This window comes from Pinus tabuliformis, chromosome 2_2, assembly GCF_031772625.1.
Source record: "Pinus tabuliformis cultivar Carrire ecotype Pingquan chromosome 2_2, CPIR1, whole genome shotgun sequence".
Taxonomy (NCBI): domain Eukaryota; kingdom Viridiplantae; phylum Streptophyta; class Pinopsida; order Pinales; family Pinaceae; genus Pinus; species Pinus tabuliformis.
The window spans coordinates 1,159,468,448-1,159,492,706 of NC_142300.1; the positions used below are offsets into that span (position 1 = coordinate 1,159,468,448).

At 37.8% G+C, this 24,259-nt stretch overlaps 1 protein-coding gene across 2 annotated transcripts in view; it reads left to right on the plus strand.

The window, feature by feature from the left end:
• The window catches only part of LOC149197539 (O-fucosyltransferase 29-like), a 208,643-nt gene that overhangs the window by 85,937 nt on the left and 98,447 nt on the right, over nucleotides 1-24,259 (plus strand). Inside the window, exon 4 of one of the 2 annotated variants that reach the window (XM_089405879.1) lies at nucleotides 421-500. In XM_089405879.1, the coding sequence (XP_089262005.1) occupies nucleotides 421-500 (80 nt within the window). The remainder of the gene's footprint in view (nucleotides 1-420; nucleotides 501-24,259) is intronic. The other variant, XM_089405880.1, reaches the window with a different exon arrangement.

Sequence of the window (24,259 nt, forward strand, 5' to 3'; positions counted from 1 at the left end):
ATATCTTCTGTGACGGATTTTGTCGTGTCTACAACTACGTGTTTGTTAATGAGAACCATGGTTTACAGACTGTTTGTATCCACTTGTCCTTTTAGAACACATGCAAGACATTAGTTGTAGTGCATTTAAAATTTGCAATATAATATTTTGTATAAGCTACTGGCATCCATGGATACAAAAAACAGCTTTCATTGATAGGTATATCTATGCATCGAGATTGTCTTTCATAGTAGCATTACATTCAAAAGGAAGCCAAGTTAATAGTGAAATGATAAATAAACTATTTCACAGAAAGGATTTTTCTAGGTGAAGTGGCAAATGCAACATGGCTTGTTACAAATATTTTAGAAGTTTTGAATATATGGTTATTATTTGAATATTTCATGCTAACACCTCTCTATATATTGTTTGTCTAAGAAGCAGCTGCAGTGCCTGAGAGGGATAGCAATGGTTATTTGATGATTGCAGCCAGTGGTGGATTGAATCAACAAAGAACTGGAGTAATCTTCTTTTCCCAATTCCATAAATTCACGATCAAAATAGCTAGCGTTCAAGATAATTAATTTCAGAGATTTGTATCCTTCTGTATCTGTGTGTGCCTATCCATCTATCTATGAAGTGACATTCTAGGATATAGACACAAGAAAGTTGATTTGATAACGTAGGTTTGGTCTAAGTTTTAGTGTGGTGTAGTTTCATAACATTGATCACCAGTTGCCATTCCCGTGGGGCTCTGTTGGAGGAAATGCTCCCTTGGGAAGTGCTTCTATGTGGGAAAAGTTTCCATTTAAAAAACACATCAGCAAAACAGTTCAGAAACAGCACTGGGAAACGTTTCTCAATCATTACATGGGATCTGATCCATCCCTCCTCCCCATTTCCCGTTTGTAATTTGGTGGGTCCCGACTAGTAAATTAAATGAGAAAAATATCCCAAATTCTAAAATGTACCCAACATTTTTATTATTAGAAACAGTTTTTTTGGGTTAAATACTTCTATATATCTTATTCTTGTTGGGTTCTATTTCTCTTTATTAGCATAAACACAGCTTTCCCCATGTTTTCTTCACTGTTCTATGTTTGTGTTCATTATCTGAGCAGGCTTCGACACCAATGAAACTGACCGAACATAACCATATTAAAATTTGTGCAAATCTGACCTTATAACTGCCCTTAGGTGTGACCTCATGACCGTGTGACCATAATTTTAATTTGAAAATAATATTCCAACCAAGGCCGACTTGGGTGGGGGGTTTCATCTTGTGTTATAACATTTGATGAGGAGCCACATCATTATGATTTTGTGTCATTAGTGTTTTGTTGGCTTTGGGTGAATTGGTCCACGCATTTGGTCACACTATCTTTAAATGAACATATCTCCCCAATCGAGAGGACCCACGTGGCGTACAACCTATTATTGGAAACGACATGACGAGCACAATTAAATGATGATTGGATTACGAGCAAAATCAATGTCCTTTACATCCATTTGCCTCAACAAGTGTGGGGCATTTGGACTGGGGCTTCCTTTCCTCTCTTCTAGAGCTTCTTGTCCATTGACACTTCTAATTTTTGTAATCCACATATATTAAAAGCGTTCATGTCAAAGCAACGTCAAGATTTTCCTTCTCTCCTTCGCTGCTTTCAAAGAGGATGCACTCCTCATGCTGCTCACCAACAACTGGCATCGACATCAATGACAACACCATTCGACAAACATGACTAAGGGAGTTATAGAATTTGATGTAATGTGTTGAAGATTGATTTTGGACTAATTATGTTTGAGAATCATAATTGCGGGGTGTCCTAAATCACATCGATAAGGGATTTAGCTCCATACAAATACTTATTATAAAGCCTATTAAATATTTATACTAGTGATGAAGGGCTCATAAACATTATGTTTTGATTTGTTGCAAACATTTATGACAATTTGTTTTGTGCTAATATGCAATTTCTGATTTTCCTAATGCATAATTTTTATTCATGTACAAGTGAACAAGCTTTTCCTGCATTCTTTTGACTTTTGGTACATTCATTCGTGACATAAGGAATGACAAGGTCAAAATTTGACTTGATTATTTGTACTATGGTGATGCAACGATTTCAATTTCAATGTTTATGATCTTTTAGAAAATAACAATGCATTCATTTCATGTGGAGTCATCAATCATGGTTCCTCAAGCTACTCCTTACAATAGTGGCGCTTGTTCATCCTATTGTAGCAATATCCTTGGATAGGACCTGCATTTGATCTTTGAGCAAATAGCAAGGCCTTTGATTCATGTGACAAGTCTTTGATCATTGTTCCTCAAACAATTCCTTCCAAATGATTCCATGCAATGGCTTGAACAAGTCAAATTGGTATAACAACATTTAAACAAGTTGTATCACACGTTAGAGGGGATGATTGTAGTGGGTAAATAAATGAACATGTGTATCATAATGGGACAAACCCATCCAATAAAGAAACAATAAAATATTAGCTTAACAAAGTAAGGCGACTTCATATAAAAATTTCCCACACATGCGCCATATGGTTCCATTTGTAGCACAATTTGTAAGGTTGGACTTTCATAGCCAAAAATGAACTCCATCAAAGGTTAAGTACCATGTCCAAGGCTCATATAATATGCTAGATAGCCGCCATCATGACATCCTCTCGCTAATTTGTGAGCTTGAATCATCCAAATTGCTAATGCAGGTTGTAAAAACCCATTGTGTGAATAAGAGGGGGGTGATTGTTGGAAAATCAAGGACAAAGTAGTTATATGATGATCTTCCTTATCTTGATAATTATTTGTGAACTTGTTGGCTTATTATTAATTCTTTTGTGTTAACTTTTTCTTCATCAAACAATTACCAATATAAACATGAAGATCACAAGAGATAGTAGACACAAGATATAGGCTCCACGCTAGGGAAAAACCCCACAACTTGGGGAAACCTGAACAAACCACTTCTTATCAACTTCAAAGGAGTCTTCCAAGACCAATACAAGTTGCTTCTATCATGATACAAGTTAACCATCCAGATCTCAAAGGGTAGTGACGTAGGATCTTTCCATATGAAGGCTCTTCTAGCCTTGAGAATCTAAAAAAAGCAAAATATGATACTTCTAGCCGACTCAGACCTGAGGTAACCCTAGGTACCTCGCAAAACAGAACTATCACATGTAGAAAAGAGATATTGAATTTCTTGTAGGGTAGCCTTCTTCCTTTGCTTGACTTCACTAGGTTTGATAATCCTTCGCTCCTTCTAGCTGCAAAACAAATGAGAATATATGTGTGCTTGTATCTCCCTTAATGCAGGTCGAAGTCCATCCTTATATAGCCTTCCAAGTGGCTTTTTCAAACCCACTCTATGCTGACTTTAGCTGGTTGGCCCGACTTTAGCTGGCTAGCCGACTTGGTCATAGAAACCTTTAGACAGTATAATAATTACAATAATGATTTTTCTTTTTCAAGATACAAATTCACGAAAGGGTCTTTTACACATTGACATAAACCTTGACTCATGACAAAAACCTAGAAGCACTCAATGGGTGCTTTGACCTGTTGAGAAATATCGTTGAGCATGAAACCCATGCTTAATAAATAATTTTCTTCTTGGATCTTTACAATATTTTTCTTCTTTTTGACAAATACATTAGAATTACATAACATCATGAGCCAAACAACAAATATGAAGACCAATACTAGTTACATTTTCAACACTCCCTCTTAACTAGGGATGTATTCATAATTGTTCAACCGGTACAAGGACAATACTCACTTTGAAAAGTTCTTATAAGAAGAGTATCATAAACACCATGTGCAATGCTAGGGATCTAGATACCATCTAGGCTAACTGCCAAGGTATCAACCCATTTAGATACCATCTAGGCTACCTGCCAAAGGACCATCCCAATAGGGATCCAAGTGTCATCTAGGCTACTTGCGAAGACACCAGGTGTCATCTAGGCAACATGCCAATACACCGACCTAACAGGCTTCTAGGTATCATCTAGGCTACCTTCCAAGATACCAACTCAACAAGGATCCAGGTGTCATCTAGACCACTTGCCAAGACACCAACCCAAATAAGGATCCACATGTCATCTAGGCTACTTGCCAAGACACTGACATGGATCTAGGTACCATCTAAGCCATCTGCCAAGCTACAACCCTAACAGGGATCTAGGTATCATCTAGGCTACCTGCCAAGATACCAACCCTAAGTACCATCATACGGGTAATTTGCCAGGTACAACATGTCATCATCATGATCTCACTGATGCCTCAACCTTATACAGATTAGTACAAATTCATCATTATCAAGGTCAAATGTCAAGGAACATCTATCCTCAAGGAGTACTAGTTTGAGATGCTTACCCAATTTGTCGGTCCCCATTTTTTCCTCATGACCTTCACTAAACGTACGACTGTTAGTCATGAAGTAGATAATCATGTCTATCATCACTCCTCTCAATCAGGGAAGATATACACTTTCTCGTACACACAAAGGAATATATCCAAGCTCCCTCTCAACGAGGGAGATGTGTCCAACATCAACTACCTTTGTTCTTCCAGTGGAGATCGTACTAGTAGTAGCTACACAGGCTCTTCCTTTTGCATCATAATGTCATTAGAGAACTTTGATCTTCCTGAACATCATGGAGTCATCCTCTAACATTTATGACAGGGTTCAGGTCATCAATATTGCACATTACTTTCGTCTTGTCATCAATGAAGGGATTATATTGATTCTCTTCAAACCTTAAGATGATAACTTTTTAATGAAAGTGATCTCCTAGTTGTTGTACGAACTTGAATCTTGAGATGAAACACATCTCAACTTCATAATTGTCAAATATTATATGTTGAGCTTGTCTTAACATCCTTCATGTATTCCTACAATATCCTTCCAAGTAACAAAACAATATGTTAACTAGATAACCAATAACATAAATATTGGACTTACCTCATCATGATGACCTTTTCATCAAAGCATTAGCTTTCTTTAGTTCTTCAAGATCAACATCCTTTCGCATGATCCATTTCCTCATGGATCTTTCTTCATTCATTAGAGTGCCCAAGGATCGAGCTTGATTACCAAGTTGTAATTGTTAACTCTCTTCTTTTCTTCCGGAGACTATTATTGATGTTGATCATTATCATTATGTTCATGCAATCAAGCACATCCATAACCAATTATTCCTTCATCATTCTCTTTTGTTAGTATTAATTCCTTTAGGGTCCTTACAGTCCTTATAGTTCCATCCTTCCATCATGTTCATTATCATTGACAAGCATAAGAACTTCTTTACATTGCCCTTCTTCTCGTCTTGCCTCTTTTATTATGTACCTATAGTGTTAATTGACAAGTACAACCAACCACAATATACAAATACAAGAGCATGATGTCAATTTTGTCAATCTAGGATCTTTATGGTGTCTCAGAGAGTGAATTCCTAGGGTTCTTAAATATAGGCCCTAGATACCTTGGCATTTGCTAATGTTTTTACTTTCAACAGAAACATTAAGCCCTAGGTTTTTTGATGTAACATCCTAGGGTTTTGATGTCCAACTTAGCCCTTGCTAGGGTTCACCATATACCCTAGATTAATTTTGCAAACCCTAGATGATTTATTGCTAGAGTTTTTATAGAGGGAACAATAAAAAATGGGGTTAGGGTTTTCCCATTTTTCTAGGGTTTTCTAATCCAAATCTTATCTAGGTTTTACAAAACCTAGATCTCAAAGACCTTCAAAATTGTAATATTCACAAACCCTAAATTTTTATCATATGATTACAAAAACCCTAATGACTATCAATCAAAGCATACATACCTCAAAGGCCGCATACTTCACTTCTTTGCAATGATTTGATTCTTCCTTAATTGTTAAGGGCCATTCAAAACAAAAGGTATTCCATCCTTTTGTCCTTCAAGCCACAAGGTCTTTGTCTCTTCATGAGGTTCCTAAGAACATAGGTTGGGTTCCTACTTCAACTTATTTCTTGCAATGATCAAGAGTCAAGACAAATCAAGTGAAGGCATAGGTATTTTGTGAGTCACATATGCCTTTTGTAGATTCTCAGCATAAACATTACCGTAGCCAAAGAAATGTTCTTTTAGATGTTGTGGTCAATTAATTCAACGTCATCGATGTTCTAAATGACATCATCATAGAGATATATTCCAGTCTACAAGCATTAGTCTTTCATGGAACTTTGGGAACATTTTAATGTTTGTTTTGTTGAAAATCGTTGTGAATTTATGTAACTACACACTTGATTGATTGAAAGATCAATCTTCGTGTCGAGGGACAACCCATCCGACAAAATATATTCCGTTAAGTTGAGAATTGATCGAACAACCGGGATTGTTAAAGTCCCTCTCACACCGACTTGGCACATGGTCCGTCAATTGATTATTAGATATGCAAAGACTATGCGCGCCCTCGCAAACTTGGGTGTGTGCATATGCCAGGAACTGACATAAAGTGTCACTTCAATATTCAACTGTTCAGAGCATAATTTCCTTAGAGCTCATTTGCCCTGAGTTAATAAATAAGTCACTATTATTGCGATGCCTTTGAACTACAAACTTTGTAACGTGAAACAATATCATATGAGTCTTGTGATTATTGTGATTAACCATAGAGAGAGTTGGATTTAAGACCTCTGTGGTTTATATCTTTTGACTTAGTTTCCGGAGAATCCACAGTAAGAACCATTTTCTGTCAACGTTTCAAATCCCAACCGGGATCCATCATCAGGACATCTTTGAATGCTTGATAGAAGAAGAGCTAAATTGAGAGATTAAATAGTAATGAGGAGAGTAAATTGAGATGAATGTCGGCTTTCTTTTTTTGAATAATGATGAGAGTAAATTGAGATGAAAGTCGGCTTTCTTTTTGAATAATAATTGATTTTAAGTTAATATAAATTATTATTATGTTGATCATTATCATATTTAAAAATTGTTATTAATTAATTAATTATAATATTATGAATAATTGGTTACTTTTAATTTAATATAACAATTATTATTAATATTAATTGTTAATATTATTATTATTTTTAATAATTATTATTATTAATATAATAATTAAGAATAATAATCAATATTAATAATATTAATATTGATCATAATTAATATTAATAATATTAGCCCTAGTATATTGTATTAATATTTAATATTTAATATATATAATATATGTTAGTACAATTTTTTATTATGAAATAGAAGTGAGATATTTGTTATGAAAAAGAATTATTATTAATATATTTTGGTATTTTATGAAAAGTAATAATAGGGTATTATTAGTGTATTGAAATTATTTAAAATGTATTAATATTAATAATAACTATTATTATGTTAAAATTGATATTATAATATTAAGAATCAATATAAATAATTAATAATTAATTAGTGTTAATAATTGATAATTAATATCAAGACATAATAATGGATCCCGGTTGGGATTTGAAACTTTGACAGAAAATGGTTCTTACTGTGGATTCTCCAGAAACTAAGTCATAGAGAGAGTTATTATCGTGGACACTGTGCCGCCTTGATGCGACCAGGATCCAAGAATATCACCACATTGTGTATAATACTGTCTTTCAAGTCCAAGCCAATTGAGCATTATAAATTCGAGCCACATAAGTCAAACAATCCATAAATGAGGTGATTCATGGAATGCTAACCATCATTAATAGTCATAGATTTATTTATTGCTTATTTGAGACCTCTGTGAATTCCATGATGCTAACACGAATCACAACAATTGTGCAGGCCATAATTAATCGTTGCCATTATAAAATGTAATGCCACAAACATTACCATATGCATGAGTTGATGCGACAACAAAACGAATCACAGTAGGGTTTCCACAGAGACATTTTTCCTATGAGTGAATTACACAACGTATATTGATTTCTTGAATAGGAGTGCGAGTTATTTTGATGAGCCTATCCATCATTTTGAGCCAACTATTATTGATCTTCAGTCCTCGTTTTGAACCTCGCTCTGGTACCATGTTGGAAAAGCGAGGGCAAAGTAGTTATATGATGATTTTCCTTATCAAACAATTACCAATATAAACATGAAGATTGCAAGAGATAGTAGACACAAGATATAGGCTCCACGCCAGGGCAAAACCACACAACTTGGGGAATGCTTGAACAAATGCGTCTTATCAACTTCAAAGGAGACTCCAAGACCAATACAAGTTGCTTCCATCATGATACAAGTCAACTAGCCAGATCTCCAAGGGTAGCGAGGTAGGATCTTTCCATAAGAAGGCTCTTCTAGCCTTGATAATCTTAGAAAAGGAAAATATGATACTTCCAGCAGGCTCGGACATGAGGTAACCCTAGGTAGCTCGCAAAACAGAGCTATCACAGGCAGACGAGTGATATCAAAATTATTCTAGGGTAGCCTTCTTCCTTTGCTTGACTTCACTAGGTTTGATAATCCTTCGCTCCTTCTTCTAGCTGCAAAACATATGAGAAGATATGTGTGCTTGTATCTCCCTAATGCATGTCAAAGTCCATCCTTATATAGCCTTCCAAGTGGCTTTTCAAACCCACTCTAGGCTGACTTGGTCATAGAAACCTATAGACACTATAATAATTAGAATAATAAATTTTCTTTTTCAAGATACAAATGCCCGAAAGGGTCTCTTACACCTAGAAGCACTCAATGGGTGCTTTGACCTGTTGACAAATATCTTTGAGCATGAAACCCATGGTTAATAAGTAATTTTCTTCTTGGACCTTTACAATATTTTTTTTCTTTATGACGAATGCATAAGAATTACATAATGTCATGAGCCAAACAACAAATATGAAGACTAATGCTAATTACATTTTCAACAGTGTTCCATTTACATTGCATTAAAATCCATGTTGTGGAGAACCATATGCCATGTAGAAAAATTTAAGTAGGAAAACGACCCATAAAGAAAATGTTTAATTCACCTCCACATTACATGGGTAAAGGGTTAATACAACTGCCCCATCCCATGAATAACCCATATTGTATGACTAACCTCATGCAAACCATTGACTATCTTATGAAGAAGAAGACCCACGACTTCATGGAAGTAGGAAACTATGCAACTATGTGTTATGTGAGGCCCAAATGTTCCAAAGCAAGTTTAGAGAACCCATTGAATGAGTTGAACATGTGTGCCCACCATTAAAATATTATTTGACTTGCCTCCACATATGTACCATGCCTTTTGCACAAGGTAAGAAAAACATTTGGTTGAAATTTACATGGATGAATGGCACACACCACAAGTAAAATATGGTTTAGTTTACCCACATATATACAATGGACTTCATATCATGCTCCCTTTTACCTTGTGGGAAAAATTTAAAATATGGTGGGCTTGGCCCACTAGCATATAAATTAATATTTAATTTCCTCCACATACGTGCCAATGAGGGTACAAAAAGTTTTTGCACCATGAAAATAAAAATGGTAGCTCCTTGTACACCCAACATAAACCAAAACATAACCAAAGGGAACAATGTGTTGCAACCTTACAATACCGTCATGAACTAGGATCACACAATACCAACTTTGATCCTTATTAAGGTGCTCCATTAGTGAGATATGAGTGTTAGGCTAATCTAACCATGGACAACATAGTCATCCCCAACAATATAGCATAGTACCAAAGAGCATCTTACACTTATCAATCGAGGCATCAAGTAAAACCAAAAACTTTTAACTTGAAGTTCCATCAACCAAAGATATATGCAATCACGAGGAAAGGACTAGGTACGAAGACAATCCACCACGTAAGCTACTTCTCATCACATGCTACTAGTATCTAATCCTTGTTGGTAGGGATGGGGGGGGAGAAGCATCATGGGTCTCCAAATGAATTGAACAAGCTTGTGTCCCATCTGTAAGGGCTGGAAGAATGATGCAAGCCCTCCCATTATCTCCCGTGGCGAGACACATCCTCATCTAGGCCCTGAATCAACTGCCAAGTGTGTGGTGCAAGAGTGTAGCTGGTTGGGCAAGGTGGTCTAGGTGCATCATCATCATCGAATAAATGGAACACGAGCAAGAAATAGAAAGTGCTGAAGGATCCCATGAAGTGGCAATCTTCTCTTTGCTATGGTGAAGGCCCATGGCTCTCAACACTCACCCTATAAGTGCCAATATGACCCTTTGGAGGGCTTGGAGCCTGTATAGGGAGACCAAACCCTAGATGAAGACCCCCCTGCAATCCTGTATAAAATCCAATGCGTCCCCTCACCTTGCAGTACAACCAAACATTAGTGCAACTGAGTAAATGGGTTTACAAATCATGGATCCAAGTGGACACTTCATAGTGGCATGCCCTTCCATAATGGGATTTAGAACGTACAAGTGTCTCCAAATTCAATAAGAAGGTTAACCAAGGTCCCTATTAGGTGGTTTTAGCCTCTAAGGGGAGTGACATGTCCGTGGTACATCCATCAAATGGTAGGCGACATGTGATATAATGATGGAATGGAGTGGGTCATCAGGGGAAGGCTCCAAGCCATATGCCATATGCCATGTTACAAGGGTAGCTACAATAAGGGAATCCCACACCTGGGTATACGGATGTAGGAGGGAGAAATCATGGTACATGAGTTACCCCGACCTTTGGTTTTCCGCTCTTCTACATATGCCTTTTACCTTTTATTGGTTTTTCTTTTATAACTGCTTGGGGCTCCAGGGAATGAGAGCATGATATATCCGATATAACAGTAAATACCCCCTTAAGGTGGGACAATTCATCGCCCACTAGGGGTTGGGACAACCATGGTTTCCTTAATGATGAAAGGGGCCGATATGAGGGGCACTAGGAACCAGGGTGATGGCCATAATGATGGGGGTAGAGCTTATGTTTGGCTTTTGCCCACATGCTAAATTTGTATGTCTCGGCCATCTTTTGCATTTTATGGTACATTTTTTGTTGAGAGTGGCCAAATTATGCTTTTTCTTTTCTTTTTAGCTACATCAACCTCCAAGCATTGTTCTAGGCCTAACCCAAGGCGTGGACAAGGGTAGGGGAAGGCTAACTCCTTGTGGATCCAATCAACAAATGTGGATCCGGATGGGAAATATGGTGAATGGGGTTATAATGAGTGGAGGGGAGTGATGTATATGGTGTTAGGCAGCGGGACCACGCAACCAAAATCAGGGCTTCCCATGTAATGCCATCACTAAAGCTAGTAGTCAATATAGGATATCCCATGGGACTAGGATACAAAGTTAACCATCAAATTGGACAGAGGAGACAAGAGTACAAATCCACTCTTTCCACTGAATCCCCCCACTAATCCACGCCCAAAAGTGTCCATGATAAGTAAACAAATCTACCCAACTACACGACAAGAAGCCTTACCTTCGGAGTTGGAAGGCTGAACTTCAAACATACGATCATAATAGATAGGTGAGGGAGCATATGGTTGGCTCAGGTGGCAGAGATAGTGGCACATCGAGCAATCTAGTGGTTACCAGTTGAGGACCATCTAGGAGGAAATTTTTCTCATATGGGTACTACCCACAAGTGGTGGGTAACAAGAGGCAAACACGTTGCAAGTTGGATTGAACTTGGGTGGGGAGCATAACAACTCCTCTTAACTACCCAAACTAGACCCAATGGATAGAGACCTCATATTTACTTATATAAGTGGTCACTTATATTAGTGAGGAGCTAATTCACCGGATTAGTCCCACCCCCCCACCGGTCACGAGTCCAATGTGTCGGACACGATTCTCTTTTGACACGTGTCCAATTTGCTGTTGGTGAGTGTTTGAAGTTTGGGATTCTTGTTAGGAAGGAGTTTGATTTGTGCCCAGAGAGAATCTCAATTTTTGGACATGTTTCCGCCAAAATTGCACTGCGTTTGTCCATTTGTGTTCGCTGTTTGGGTGTTGTCGGAGTGACTGGCAAGGGAGATAGGAGTGTTTTGGATGATGGTGATACGCTTAAGGGGTCATCCTCCACATTAGCAGATGCATAGATTACATTGGATACAAAGGAGGAGGATGCAAAAGAGAGCAGTTGTGGTACTAATGCTAAGTTTGTTGTTGATGAGTTATAGGCATAGTCTATAGCTTGCTGGTAGTAGCCTATGAGATTCTTCCTTCCTGTTCTACAGTTTTGGGTTCTAGTGTCTACCTTGTTTTGTATTTGCTATTTGCCATTAGCATTCCTAGTCAGGATTCCTCAAGACTTAGTACATATGCAGTTCATTTTGATTTTGATGACTTAATGAGAAAACTGTAGTTTATGTTTAATTTATTGTGTTTGTCTAATGTCAATTTATCGTATTTGTTCTGATGTAGTAGTAAACTTGTATCATTGATGAATCATAATTGTATGCATAATGTTACAGTGTACATGTATGATCGAATTTATATCATCATGAGAATTTTTATACTATCATTTAATTTTTTTAATATATATATATATATATATATATAGTGTGTCCTACGTGTCATGTTTCGAGGGGGTCTTCGTATCCCATGTCAGACTCTTGTATTTGCGGGTCCTATGTCCCCATGTCAAGTGACTTAGGCAAGGAAGGATCACACTAGTGTTTTTAAAACCGACCTAGCTAACTGGCTACCAGTCTAACCGGCCGGTCAGCAGGGCCACTGGTTGGAACTCGCTGAAAAACCCGGTTAAGGAGGCAGCTTGGCGAGATTTTGGCCCTAACCAGTCCTAATCGGCCGGTTACCTGCCATGCCAGCCGAGGACCCACAAAGCAGTTTTTCCAAGGTAGTTTAGGGGTTTTGGAGGGAAAGTAAGGGTCCTTTCCCTCCAAAAACACCCTCTCCAAGCCTTTAAGAGGCCCTTCTCCCTCTCATTTGTCTCACACATCTCATTTGGAGTGTTTATGAGTGTTTGTGAGTTTGCTTGGGAGCTTGGAGAGTGTTGAGTTTTTGCTGGAGTAGTCATCTTGGAGTTGGAGTTGGAGCTATTTTGGAGATAGTTTGTAGTTGTCAGTGGAGTTGGCATCTTCAAGAGGAGGCTAAGGAAGCTAGTTTGCATTTCCAAGTAAGGATTTTCACTTGAAAATTCCTCATTTGATTGCTGTCCATGAATTAAATTTTTTTATGTGTTATAAATTTATAAACTTCTCACTTCTATCATCTATGCTATCAAATCTCTAGTTCTATGCTATCAAATTTTGTAGCCTACATGTGCATTTGTTTTCCTAAATTTAGCTTTGGTTTTCCATGTTGCTTATCTGCAATTTTTTTTTAAATGGCAAATTTCTTTGCAAATTGTAATTATTTCAAGCAAACATGGCTCCAAAAGGAAAGGACAGTGCATGGGCTCATTGTGATGTAATTGATGGAAAAATGATATGCAAATTATGCCATAAATCTATTGGAGGTGGGGGTATTCTTAGATTGAAACAACACTTGGCTGGGATAAGAGGCCAAGTAACGCCATGTGGTGCGCCAAATGCAATGTTAGGTCCTATTAGGGCAGAATACATTTCCAAGCTTGAAAAGTTTTATCAGGATAAGGCTAGGGAGAAGGCCATCCAAGATGACATTGCAAGGAAGAGGGAATTATTTGAAGCCATGAAAGAGAGTGGGTATAATGATTATGAGATTCAAGACTCAACTTCTATCCCTTCCAACAATGACCCCTTTCACCATATTCATCCTTCTAGTGGCACTGGCCAACCATCAAAAGGAACAAAGAGAACAAACATCCAAAGTTTTTTCTCATCTTCTGTCAACATTGCCTCTTCTAATCCCACTTCCTCCTAGCCAAGTTGTCAACCCACTTTGGATCAACATTGGAAAAAACAATGCAAAGAACATTGCTGGATGGTGGTATGAATTAGATATCCCATTTAATGCTGCTCGCTCACCTTATTACCAAGCTATGTGGGACTCTATTATAGTTGCAGGAAAGGGCTTCAAGGGCCCTAGTATGCATGACTTGAGGGGAGCTATTTTGCAAAAAGAGATATCTTCCATTGATGAGTATTTGGTCGAGTTTAAAGATTCATGGCTCAAAACAGGTTGTTCCATCATGTTAGATGGATGGACCGATGGAAAGAACTGCACTATCATTAAATTCCTTGTTTCTTGCCCTCAAGGAACCATGTTTTTGAGATGAGTTGATGCATTTGATAAGGTGAAGGATGCAGCCTTTCTATTTGAGCTTTTGGATGACATTATTCAAGAAGTTGGGGAGAAAAATGTTGTGCAGGTCATCACCGATAATGCCTCAAACTATGTTCTTGCTGGAAAGATGCTTGAGTTCAAATATAGGACCATATTTTGGACTCCATGTGTTGCACATTGCATAAGCCTCATGCTTGAGGATATAGGCAAAGCGGAGTGGGTAAAAAACACTGTAGAGCATGCCAAGTGCATTACAAAATACATTTACAACCACTCATGGGTATTGAACCTAATGAGGAAAAATACTGGGGGCAAAGAGCTTGTTAGGCCCGCAATTACGAGATTGCAACTCGCTTCCTCATGTTGCAATGTCTTAATGGTCAACATAAAAACTTGCAGAAAATGTTTTCTTCTGAAGAATGGTCTGAATCTCGGTGGGCTCGTAGACAAGATGGAAAAGACACCAAAAAGAAAGTGTTTGACAATTATTTTTGGAAAAGGTTTGTAGAGCTTGTGAAAATTACCAAACCCCTTGTTAAGGTGCTAAGGATGGTGGATGGGGAAAAATTGGCTATGGGTTACATTTATGAGGCTATGGAACAGGCAAAGGAGCAGACACAGGAATCTTACAAGGACAGGTTAGCTAAATATGGCCGTATATGGGAGATCATTGATAACAGATGGAACAATCAACTCCATCGTCCTATACATGCAGCTGGGTATTTTTTGAACCCAAAGTATCATTATAAAGATCGGCTAGGAGATCTGCATGATGGGGAGGTCAAAGCTGGATTGATTGATTGCTTGGAGCGCATGGTCCCTACCCATGCAAACCAATGGAAATACATAGACAACTTACTATTTCCACTATGGCAGGTGGTACCTTTGGCAAAAACTTAGCAAAGATAGCAAGAGATGTGGATCAACAAGGTAAGCAATTCCAATTTCCAAATTGTTTTTCTTTTCAATTTAAAATTGTTTACATTGTTTACAATTCAAATTATAAAGTAAGTTACTAATTAATGTCTTTTTCTTTGCAGCACATTGGTGGGAGTCATTTGGTGGCCAGTGTCCTTACTTGCAAAGGTTTTCAATTAGAGTCCTCAGCGAAACTTGCAGTGCTTCAGGTTGTGAGTGCAATTGGTTTGTTTTTGAGCGCATACACACGAAGAAGAGAAACCGTTTGGAACAAAAACGGTTAAATGATCTTGTTTTCGTGCAATACAACCTTCGACTGAGGAGGAACCAAATGATGAACAAAACACCTGATCTAGATCCCATTGTGTTGGACGATATTGATCCAACATCAGAATGGGTGGAGGAGATTGAAGATCCTGTGTTTGAGGCTGATTTTGATATCGACATGGCTTTAGCGGGGGATGAAGCAGATTTTGTGGCGGCATCAGAACTAGGATCAGTAGCGGCATCAAGGAAAGGCAAAGAACCAATGGAAGGCACTAGTTGTGCAGGTCGACAAACTCGTGCTTCCGTTAGGTCCACTTCTATTGTTATTGGTGGCATTGCTACTGAGGTTGCAGATCAGGCTGAGGCATGTTCAGACTCTGAACCAGATGATGTCTATGTAGCTCCTGATGATGATCTTGTGTCTAGTAGTGGTGATGAACTTGATGATTGATCATGTGTACACTGTAGACTTGTAGTAGGCCAATGGCCTCATAGCTTGCAGCATTGTTTTTGGACTTTATAGGCCATTTAGAGCCTCATTGCTTATGTATTTTGCTATTTTGTCGATGATATGTATTGCGTTCGGTGCCATTTTGATATATTCACCTTTACATGGTATATAAATGAGCACACTTTGCATATTTTGTCTCTATTGGTTGGAATCATGGTTTTAAATTTTAAAAATAGTTTTGTTTCATTAAAAATTAATTATTTAATGTATTTTTCTAAAACCGGTTCGTTTAGACCAAACCAGTCCCGGTTCGACCGGTTCTGGTCGGTAAACCAGTTCATTAGGTGGACTGGTCCGGTCACCGGTTCCGGTTTTAAAAACATTGGATCACACCAATTCTATCCTGCCTAATAATGCTTTGTTTGCTAAGCATAAGCTGAAATCCATTCATAAGATCTTTTTAAATTGGAACTGAATTGTTGTCACTCTTAATCATTGGTCCATTTATCAGAAATCCTTATTGGCATCAGTCTTTGCTAATTTGTCGATGCATGGTTACTTTATCTTTAATTCAATTTTCGTACACAAATTTTGTTGTAATTGTTCATTGATAATATTTTATCACATAGTGGTCTTGATTTTTATTCTACATGTAACCATGATAATGCCTTTTACTTCATTTGAAATGCTTGTATCCGTTTGTACTCCCTTTCTTATGCTGTCTTGATAATGAGGATGTTAACATGGTTTGACCTTTGCTAGGTATACTTCTATCTTCGCCTCAATTGGTACCCTCGAGACTGTTATAGAGGTGTCAAACAACACATCTGTTCATTCACACCTAGAGCATCAGGCAGACGGTTCTCGAACAAGGTCCCCTTGCCCCGATGGGTTCCTCGTTGTTAATATTAAGGCTAGATTGTTCTCTGCTGTAGATAATCACATCCTTAAACTTTTTCAACAATTTACACATTACATTCAACCTTTGTCATCATAAGAAATTATATAGAGAGAACAATAACATCAACAATGTAGCAGAATAGTAAGGAACAACAAAAGAAAAGCATACACAATAGAGACATCAAGATTTAGGTTACAGACCAAGGCAAAACCATAAATCAATTATTCTTCTTCTATTAGATATTCATCAGTGTTGAGCTGAGACACAAAGTACAATAAGAATGAGACATATGTCTTTCATCATCAATCACATTAGGCCTCATAGGGCCAACCGAGGATCATACATGATCCTCATAAGTCAATCAACGAGGTATTCTCAAGAATTCTAATGGGGCTGTCTCCAAGTCAACGTAGGTAACATAGATCCTTGTCTCAAATATGTACATCACTGTCATATGTCATTACATCACTTCTTATAAAATCACTGTCATGCATCAAGGTCACTGTTATACATCAAGGTCAAGGTCACTGTCATACATCAAGGTCAAGGTCACTGTCATATAGATCACTGTCATATATCGAGATCATTGTCATACATCAAGGTTAAGGTCACTGTCATAAGGACAATTATCACTATCATCCACCACTGTCATAAGAATATTGCCATATTGCCATATGTCACATCATTGTCATAAGAAAAGGTAATCACTATCATAAGCATAGGAAACACTGCCAAAACATCAAGAGTTACTACCCAATCATCACTGTCAAGAGAGCCATTAACACTGCAATTTATAACTGTCACAAGAGCAAGTGACACTGCCAAGTTTCATATCTTCATTGTCAAATATCATTGCTATATCACTGCTATACGTAACTTCCATATCACTGCTAAACATTACACTTATATCATTGCTAAACATGACTGTCCAAATATCACTGGCAGATGTATAAGTAGCACATCTCAAAAATCTCTGTCACAAGAACTAGAATCTCTGTCCAATCTTTACTTTCACAAGAACAAAAGCGAACATTGTTATGAACAAAGTTCATATACACAACAAAATACTCAGAAGATCTGAAATATATAAATATCCATGATGGGACAATATATTTATATATGAATGTACAAAATATATGAGATGATGATGAGAATGTTACAAATGAGACCTGCTTATATACCTAGGCAGGCGCCTCTTCATCAATAGTCATGTCCCTTAGACATGCCTCTTCAATACTAATTATTATTATGATCATTATGATTATTTATATTTATATAAATTATATCCATAACATTGCCTCTTTAAAAAGCTTTGTCCTCAAAGCTTATTGTTGACAAGGCATGTCATTTGTTTCTATTCGCATCTTTCGGAATTCTTTGAGTTGTCATCTTCGTTGATACAATATGATAGGATCTTTGGAGTGATAAATAAATTTGTCCAATTGAGAAAGGATCTGAGCATCTTAAATCAATCTTATGTGTAACTTTGCAATTACTTGATAGTTGGGATAAACAATGCTATCGTCAGATTGGATTGTGTTGACACCATTATGCTTTGGAACATAAGTCTATTATTTCTATTTTGCGTGATACAAATATGTAAATTGATTGAGATGTCTGCTCTTGTGATTTGGGTGTAGCTAAGGAGTTCTTGTGATCTGACTTCCCTTTAACTTGTTTGTGTCGATTTCTTGATTTACTTGAAGTATTTGATTTCCTTTAGGTACGGAAGTCACTTGGTTATTTGTTGAATCTTCAATTGAAACCTTTGTTGTTTGAACTGCAACATCTGAATATGTTTTTACTTCCACTGGTTTTCCATCATCTTGATTTGTGGTATTGACTGGATCAATATCCATTCCTTTTTCTTCATCTTGGACGGTTACGCTTGACGACTTCAATATGTCTTTTGTGATGAGTTCTTCTAATTTGTTTTTCAATGATTTCTTGTCATTTTTAAGTTTTTTAATTTGCATCAATAGTTTCTCGTTGTGGTCCTTGAGGCGAGTAACTTCTTCGTTTTTCTCTGCGATAATCTTTTCAACTTATTTCTACATATTTTGCATTGCTTTCTGGTTTTCTTGAAGAATTACTTTGAGATATCTTTCATGTCTTTTGGAGTTACTGAATTTGGTTTCAACGTAACATCCTGTAGCATTTTTTTTTTTGTAGGAAAATGTCAATTTTTTTGTTTTTTTTAATAAAGGAGCTTAATGTTTCATCCAAGGGGAACCAAAATAATGTCACCTTGATCCTCCCGCAAGGATCGAACAAAAATTTGCGATATAAAAGTATAATCCCCAATGTTTAATTCTAAATCGGTTATGTCATATTGTTTTTCATCTCAACGGTCTAATCTTTCGATTACATTTGACTCGGGAATCACCAATTTGTTAGCAAGGTTAGGATTTATGTAATTTTTTCCTTTGACAGAAGAGATAGAAATAGTAACATCTTTTCCAGCAAGAGCCCCCTTAATTGTAAATAGCACTGGAGCAGCGCTGCGTGAGGTTCCTAAAAATCTTCTGTTGCTAGTTTCCATTTTTTCTCTTTAATGATTGACTCCTTTTGTATTTGTCAATAATTCTGTCAATGATACTTGACCAAAGATTATATATTATTTGAATGAGAGAACCACTTTTTTTTTAATTATTATTGTTTTTTAGTATAAAACTATATATTATTTAATATTAAAGCTTCCAATAATAATAATAGGATTATAACTTAAACATATATATAATTATATAGCTATTAGTTATATAATTATCAATTAATTAATTAATTATAAACTATATAATGGATTTATATATATAATTATATAATAACTATATCATATATAATAAAGTTATATAACTATATAGTTTCAAAGGGCACGAATGGGGGACAAGGTTGCTAACAAAAGGGCACGATGGCGTTATGAATTCACTGTGATGTCAGACGAATTGCAACAGAGGATACAAAGGAGCATGGTCGAGACTTGAGGAGATACACTGACAGGGCATCAGAAGTCAGAATGAGGCGATGACGATTAGACAAGGGGCGAGAGGGTGTTTAGGGGACGACAATCGGTCGGAGCGGCTTGGAGCTGTTAATTTTGTAGCATAAGATGGTGTTCTAGTATCAAACTTTTGGAGAGGCTAAATCACATGAGATCTCCAAAACCCATAAATTGTTTCTAGAAATTTCACTTAGAAATAGCGCAATTAAATTAATTGACCATCATTTAAATTTTTCATAAGTCTAACTTAAGAAAACTAGTTAATTAATAGGAATTAATTGAGAAAGGTGAGATTTTTCTAGAAACTCACACAAATCAACTCAGGAATGATCTTAGCCATCGATAACAATTTAATCGTGGCTGTTGAGGACCCAACTAGAGATTATAAGAGGAGGTCGATGGGGTTTGGGAGAAACACACAAAGTTAGAGCTAGTAGACCGAGTTCCTTAGCAGGTCGAGCTATCTAGCTTCAGAGGTCAAGCAGAAGAAGAGAGTTTGAGCTAGAAGGGATGCAGAGGGTCAGAGACAGTGATTCCAGAGGAAGTTTCCAGTTTTGGAGAGTCAGGAGAGGAGGTTGAGTTATTTCTCTAGGAGGTTATGTAGGGGTTGCGTAATAGCCTCAAGAAGGCAGTTCGATTTGGTTGAACAGGAGGAGGATTCAGTTGCCGGAGGCTGGGATAATTTTCCAAAGGGCTGGAGAATTCCTTCCAAAGAAACAATAGTTAGTCAGAGGCAGATTTGAGGCAAGATTGGGCTGAGCGTTTGAGGGCCTATGCTGGGGTGACGCATAGGTTGCGCAAAGGGGTTTGAGTTTTCCAGTTCGAGTGGCCAGACTGAGTTGAGATTGCTTACGGAGGAGGGTAAATTCCCTTAGATATTTTTGCCAGTATTTCTCTCAGGAAAGATCACCATATTAGCGTCCATTTCATTGTATTCAAACTTTCAATGCTGCTTAATAATAAAAACCCTCAGCTGTTGCATTGGTTTTCCCACATTGGGTTTTTCCATGGAAATTTGTCCAAAAATAACTGTCATATTTTTTATGTGTGCTCTATATTTCTTAGTTTCCAATATTTTATTTTTTGCAACATTTCTATGGTGAAATTTGCAGTTGTGATTTTATTCGTTGTTTGCTATAGCATATAAACTACTTAATAATTTCCAGTTATTGTAATTAGAGTTGTAAATTTTCACATGGTATTAGAGAAAGTTTGATGGATCAGAGGCTCAAAGAAGAAGAGAAAGAAATTCGCTGCTCAGAGGTAGCAATAACACGAATTTTCCAGGGGCTACGTAGTGCCTAGCCAGACAATGCAAATTGTTGGATAGGGGGTTGAAATTCCAGTTGCAGGGTGCAGGAAGGGTAGATTTGTCCATGTAGTGATTCTAGCAGGCAGAGGGAGCAACAACTTACTATTTTCGCAGAGCAGACTTTTGATCCTAGCACAAAGGGTTTGCAATAGCAGATTCAGTTTCGGGTGGAAGAAAAATTGCACACATAGAGGGAGATTTTCTCAGATGGTTTCCTTTCTAGGAAATTCGTGATTTCGAGTTGCAGGTGGCAGAAGCAGCAAGAAAGACAACACATTCCAGAGAGGAGTGTGAATTGCAGAAGTTGATAGCGAAGCAGGAGAGGAAGAGATTCTTGTTTATTTCCCAGTTGTGAGATTTGCAGAAAATGGCCTTAGCAGGCCGTAGAGAACAAGACAGATTGGATGGTGCATCCAACTATATCATTGGGAAGGCCAAGATGTCCTTTCTCCTAGATGAGCGAAGGCCAAGATGTCCTTTCTCCTAGATGAGCATGCGCTGAAGACGTATGCAAAACGAGTTGTAGCAAAACATAGAATCCAATAACAGCTAGAGAATTTAAAAAAGGAAATGGCTAAGGTGAAGCAGTTGATCCTGGATGGAGTTCAAGACCATATAGTCTCACACTTAGTGGCCAAGAATACGACCAAAGAGATGTGGGATGCTCTCACATCACTATACCAAAATCCTTCCGATAATCAGAAGATGTTCTTGAAGGAGAAGTTGAGGACCACCAAGATGCAGAAGGGAGAAGCAATTACCTCCTATCTCACCAGAATTCAGGATATCCAAGGTGAGTTTGCAATCGTAGGAGAGAAGCCATAAGGCATCTTGTGCATGTTGCTCTCAACGGTTTAATCGAGGAGTGGGCTACCTTTGTCCAAGTTATTTTTGGACAAAATACACTAACTGGATGGGACCGATTATGGGCAGACTTCACTTAAGAGGGAACACGACTTGCTCCAGTCAAGAGTAGTCTTGGTGGCAGCAGTAACAAGGATTCGAAGAGTGTGAAGGAGGAAGAAAACGTAGCCCTTGCATCAAAGGGAAAGACAAAGAAGGGTTCAGTTAGAGACAAGGCTCATAGGGAGGAGGAGAGAAGAAGAAGGATCTGTCAAAGATTAAGTGTTTCAGGTATAGTGAGTTTGGTCACTATAGTACCTAATGTCTTGGATAGAGGAATAAGGACAAGAAGGAGAAGTAGGAGCAGCTAGAAGCTTCGATAGAGATAGATCAGTTGTCTTCCAGGCTGGAGGATCAATCTGCTTTGCATGTAGCTATACCTCCAGGAGAGAGGTGGGGAGACATAGAGTTCTAGACTCCAGAGAGCGCAAATTTGGACAGGGTCCATTGGGGTGAGCATTAGGTTGTGTTTCCTCTTGGATCAATACCCTTGCTACAGGGGCCCACAATATTCAGTAGTAGATGTATTAGTGTCAGGTTGATGCAGTCAGTGCTTGAGGGACAGTTGCGGTACTAGTTGCAATCAGATGCTGAGGAGCATAATGCAGTTGCAGTGCATATAGACTCAGTGACAGTGCAAAGACTAGTAGTAGTTAGAGACTTAGGAGGTAGTTGTAGCATGAAGGCACAACTAGTTCAGAATTATGGAATTTAGTTGCAGTAGTTGCAGCAGCAACAACAACATGAGATCAGTTACAGTGCAGTGGCAGAGTTGGCAGTAGTACAGTTGTACAGTGCAGTGTCAGCAACAACACAAATGCAACATTATTAGAGTTGCACAATAATTGGTGGACAATGAAAAGTAGTCACAATTGTTAGACATCAACAACGTATGGAGGATGTTATGGGAGAGAACACCTTCCTCGTTAAGAGGGAGTGTTAGTTTTTGTAGCATCAGATGGTTTTCTGGTCTCAAACTTTGTGGGGGGGCTAAAACACATGAAATTTCTGAAACCCATAAATCATTTATGGAAATTCCACCTAGAGATAGCTCAATTATATTAATTGATTATCATTTAAATTTTTCCTAAGTCTAACTTAGAAAAATTGGTTAAAAGGTGAGAATTCTCTAAAAACTCACACGAATCAACTCATAAATGATCTCAGTCATTGATGACGATTTAATCGCAGCTGTTGAAGACTCAACTAAAGATTATAAGCAGAGGTCAATGGGGTTGAGGAGAAACACATAGAGTGAGAGCCAGTAGAGTGAGTTCCTTGGCAGGTCGAGCTATCCAACTTCAGAGGTCGAGTAGAGGAAGAGAGTTCGAGCCAGAAGGGATGCAGAGGCAATGATTCCAGAGGAAGTTTCTAGTTCCGGAGAGTGGGGAGAGAAGGTTGAATTATTTCTCTAGGAGGTTGCGCACAGGTTACACAATAGCCTCAAGAAGGCAGTTCAATTTGGTTGAGCAAGAGGAGGATTCAGTTGCTAGAGGCCAAGATAATTTTCTAGAGGGATGGAGAATTCCTTCCAAAGCATCAACAGTCAGTCAGAGGCAGATTAGAGGCAGGATTGGGTTGGGTGTTTGAGCGTCTGCACATGGGTGATGTAGAGGCCGCGCAGAGGGGTCTGAGTTTGCCAGTTCAAGTGGCCAGACAAAGTCGGGACTGCTTGTGGAGGATCGTAAATTTCTTCAGATATTTTTGCCAGTATTTCTCTCAAGAAAGATCACCAAATAGGCGTCCATTTCATTGTACTTAAAATTTCATTGTTGCTTAATAGTAAAAACCCACAATTGTTGCATCGATTTTCCTACTTTGGGTTTTTTCGGGGACATTTGCCCAAAAATGATTGTCATATTTTTGTGTGTGCGCTCTATATTTCTCAATTTCCAACTTTTTATTTTTTTGCATTGTTTTTATGGTGAAAATTGCAGTTGTGATTTATTCGTTGTTTTTCGTAGCAAATAAACTGTTTAATAAATTAATCAGTTAGGAGAATAATTTTCCAGTTGTTCCAATTATACTTGTAAATTTTCACAGGAGTTGTAGTGTTGTCGGGTGTGCTGGTTGAATGGATGGAGGTCAATTAATGTTGCGAAAACAAGAGCGGATGGTGTAGTAGGGGTGCTGATAGTTGGTAGCAGTGGTGACTACGAACACGTATGTTGCCGTGGGGATTGTTGGGAGGTGGCTACGACAGTTGTGGCGACAATAGCATGGTAGTATTGTGTCAAGCAACAACCCTAATGCGGCGTACGACGACTTTGGTGGGCCAGGTAAGTAAATTTGTTTTTATTTTATTTTAATTGATTTTTTCTTATTATTTTAAATATCTTTTTTTTTAATTTTTTTCTAATTTTGATTATTT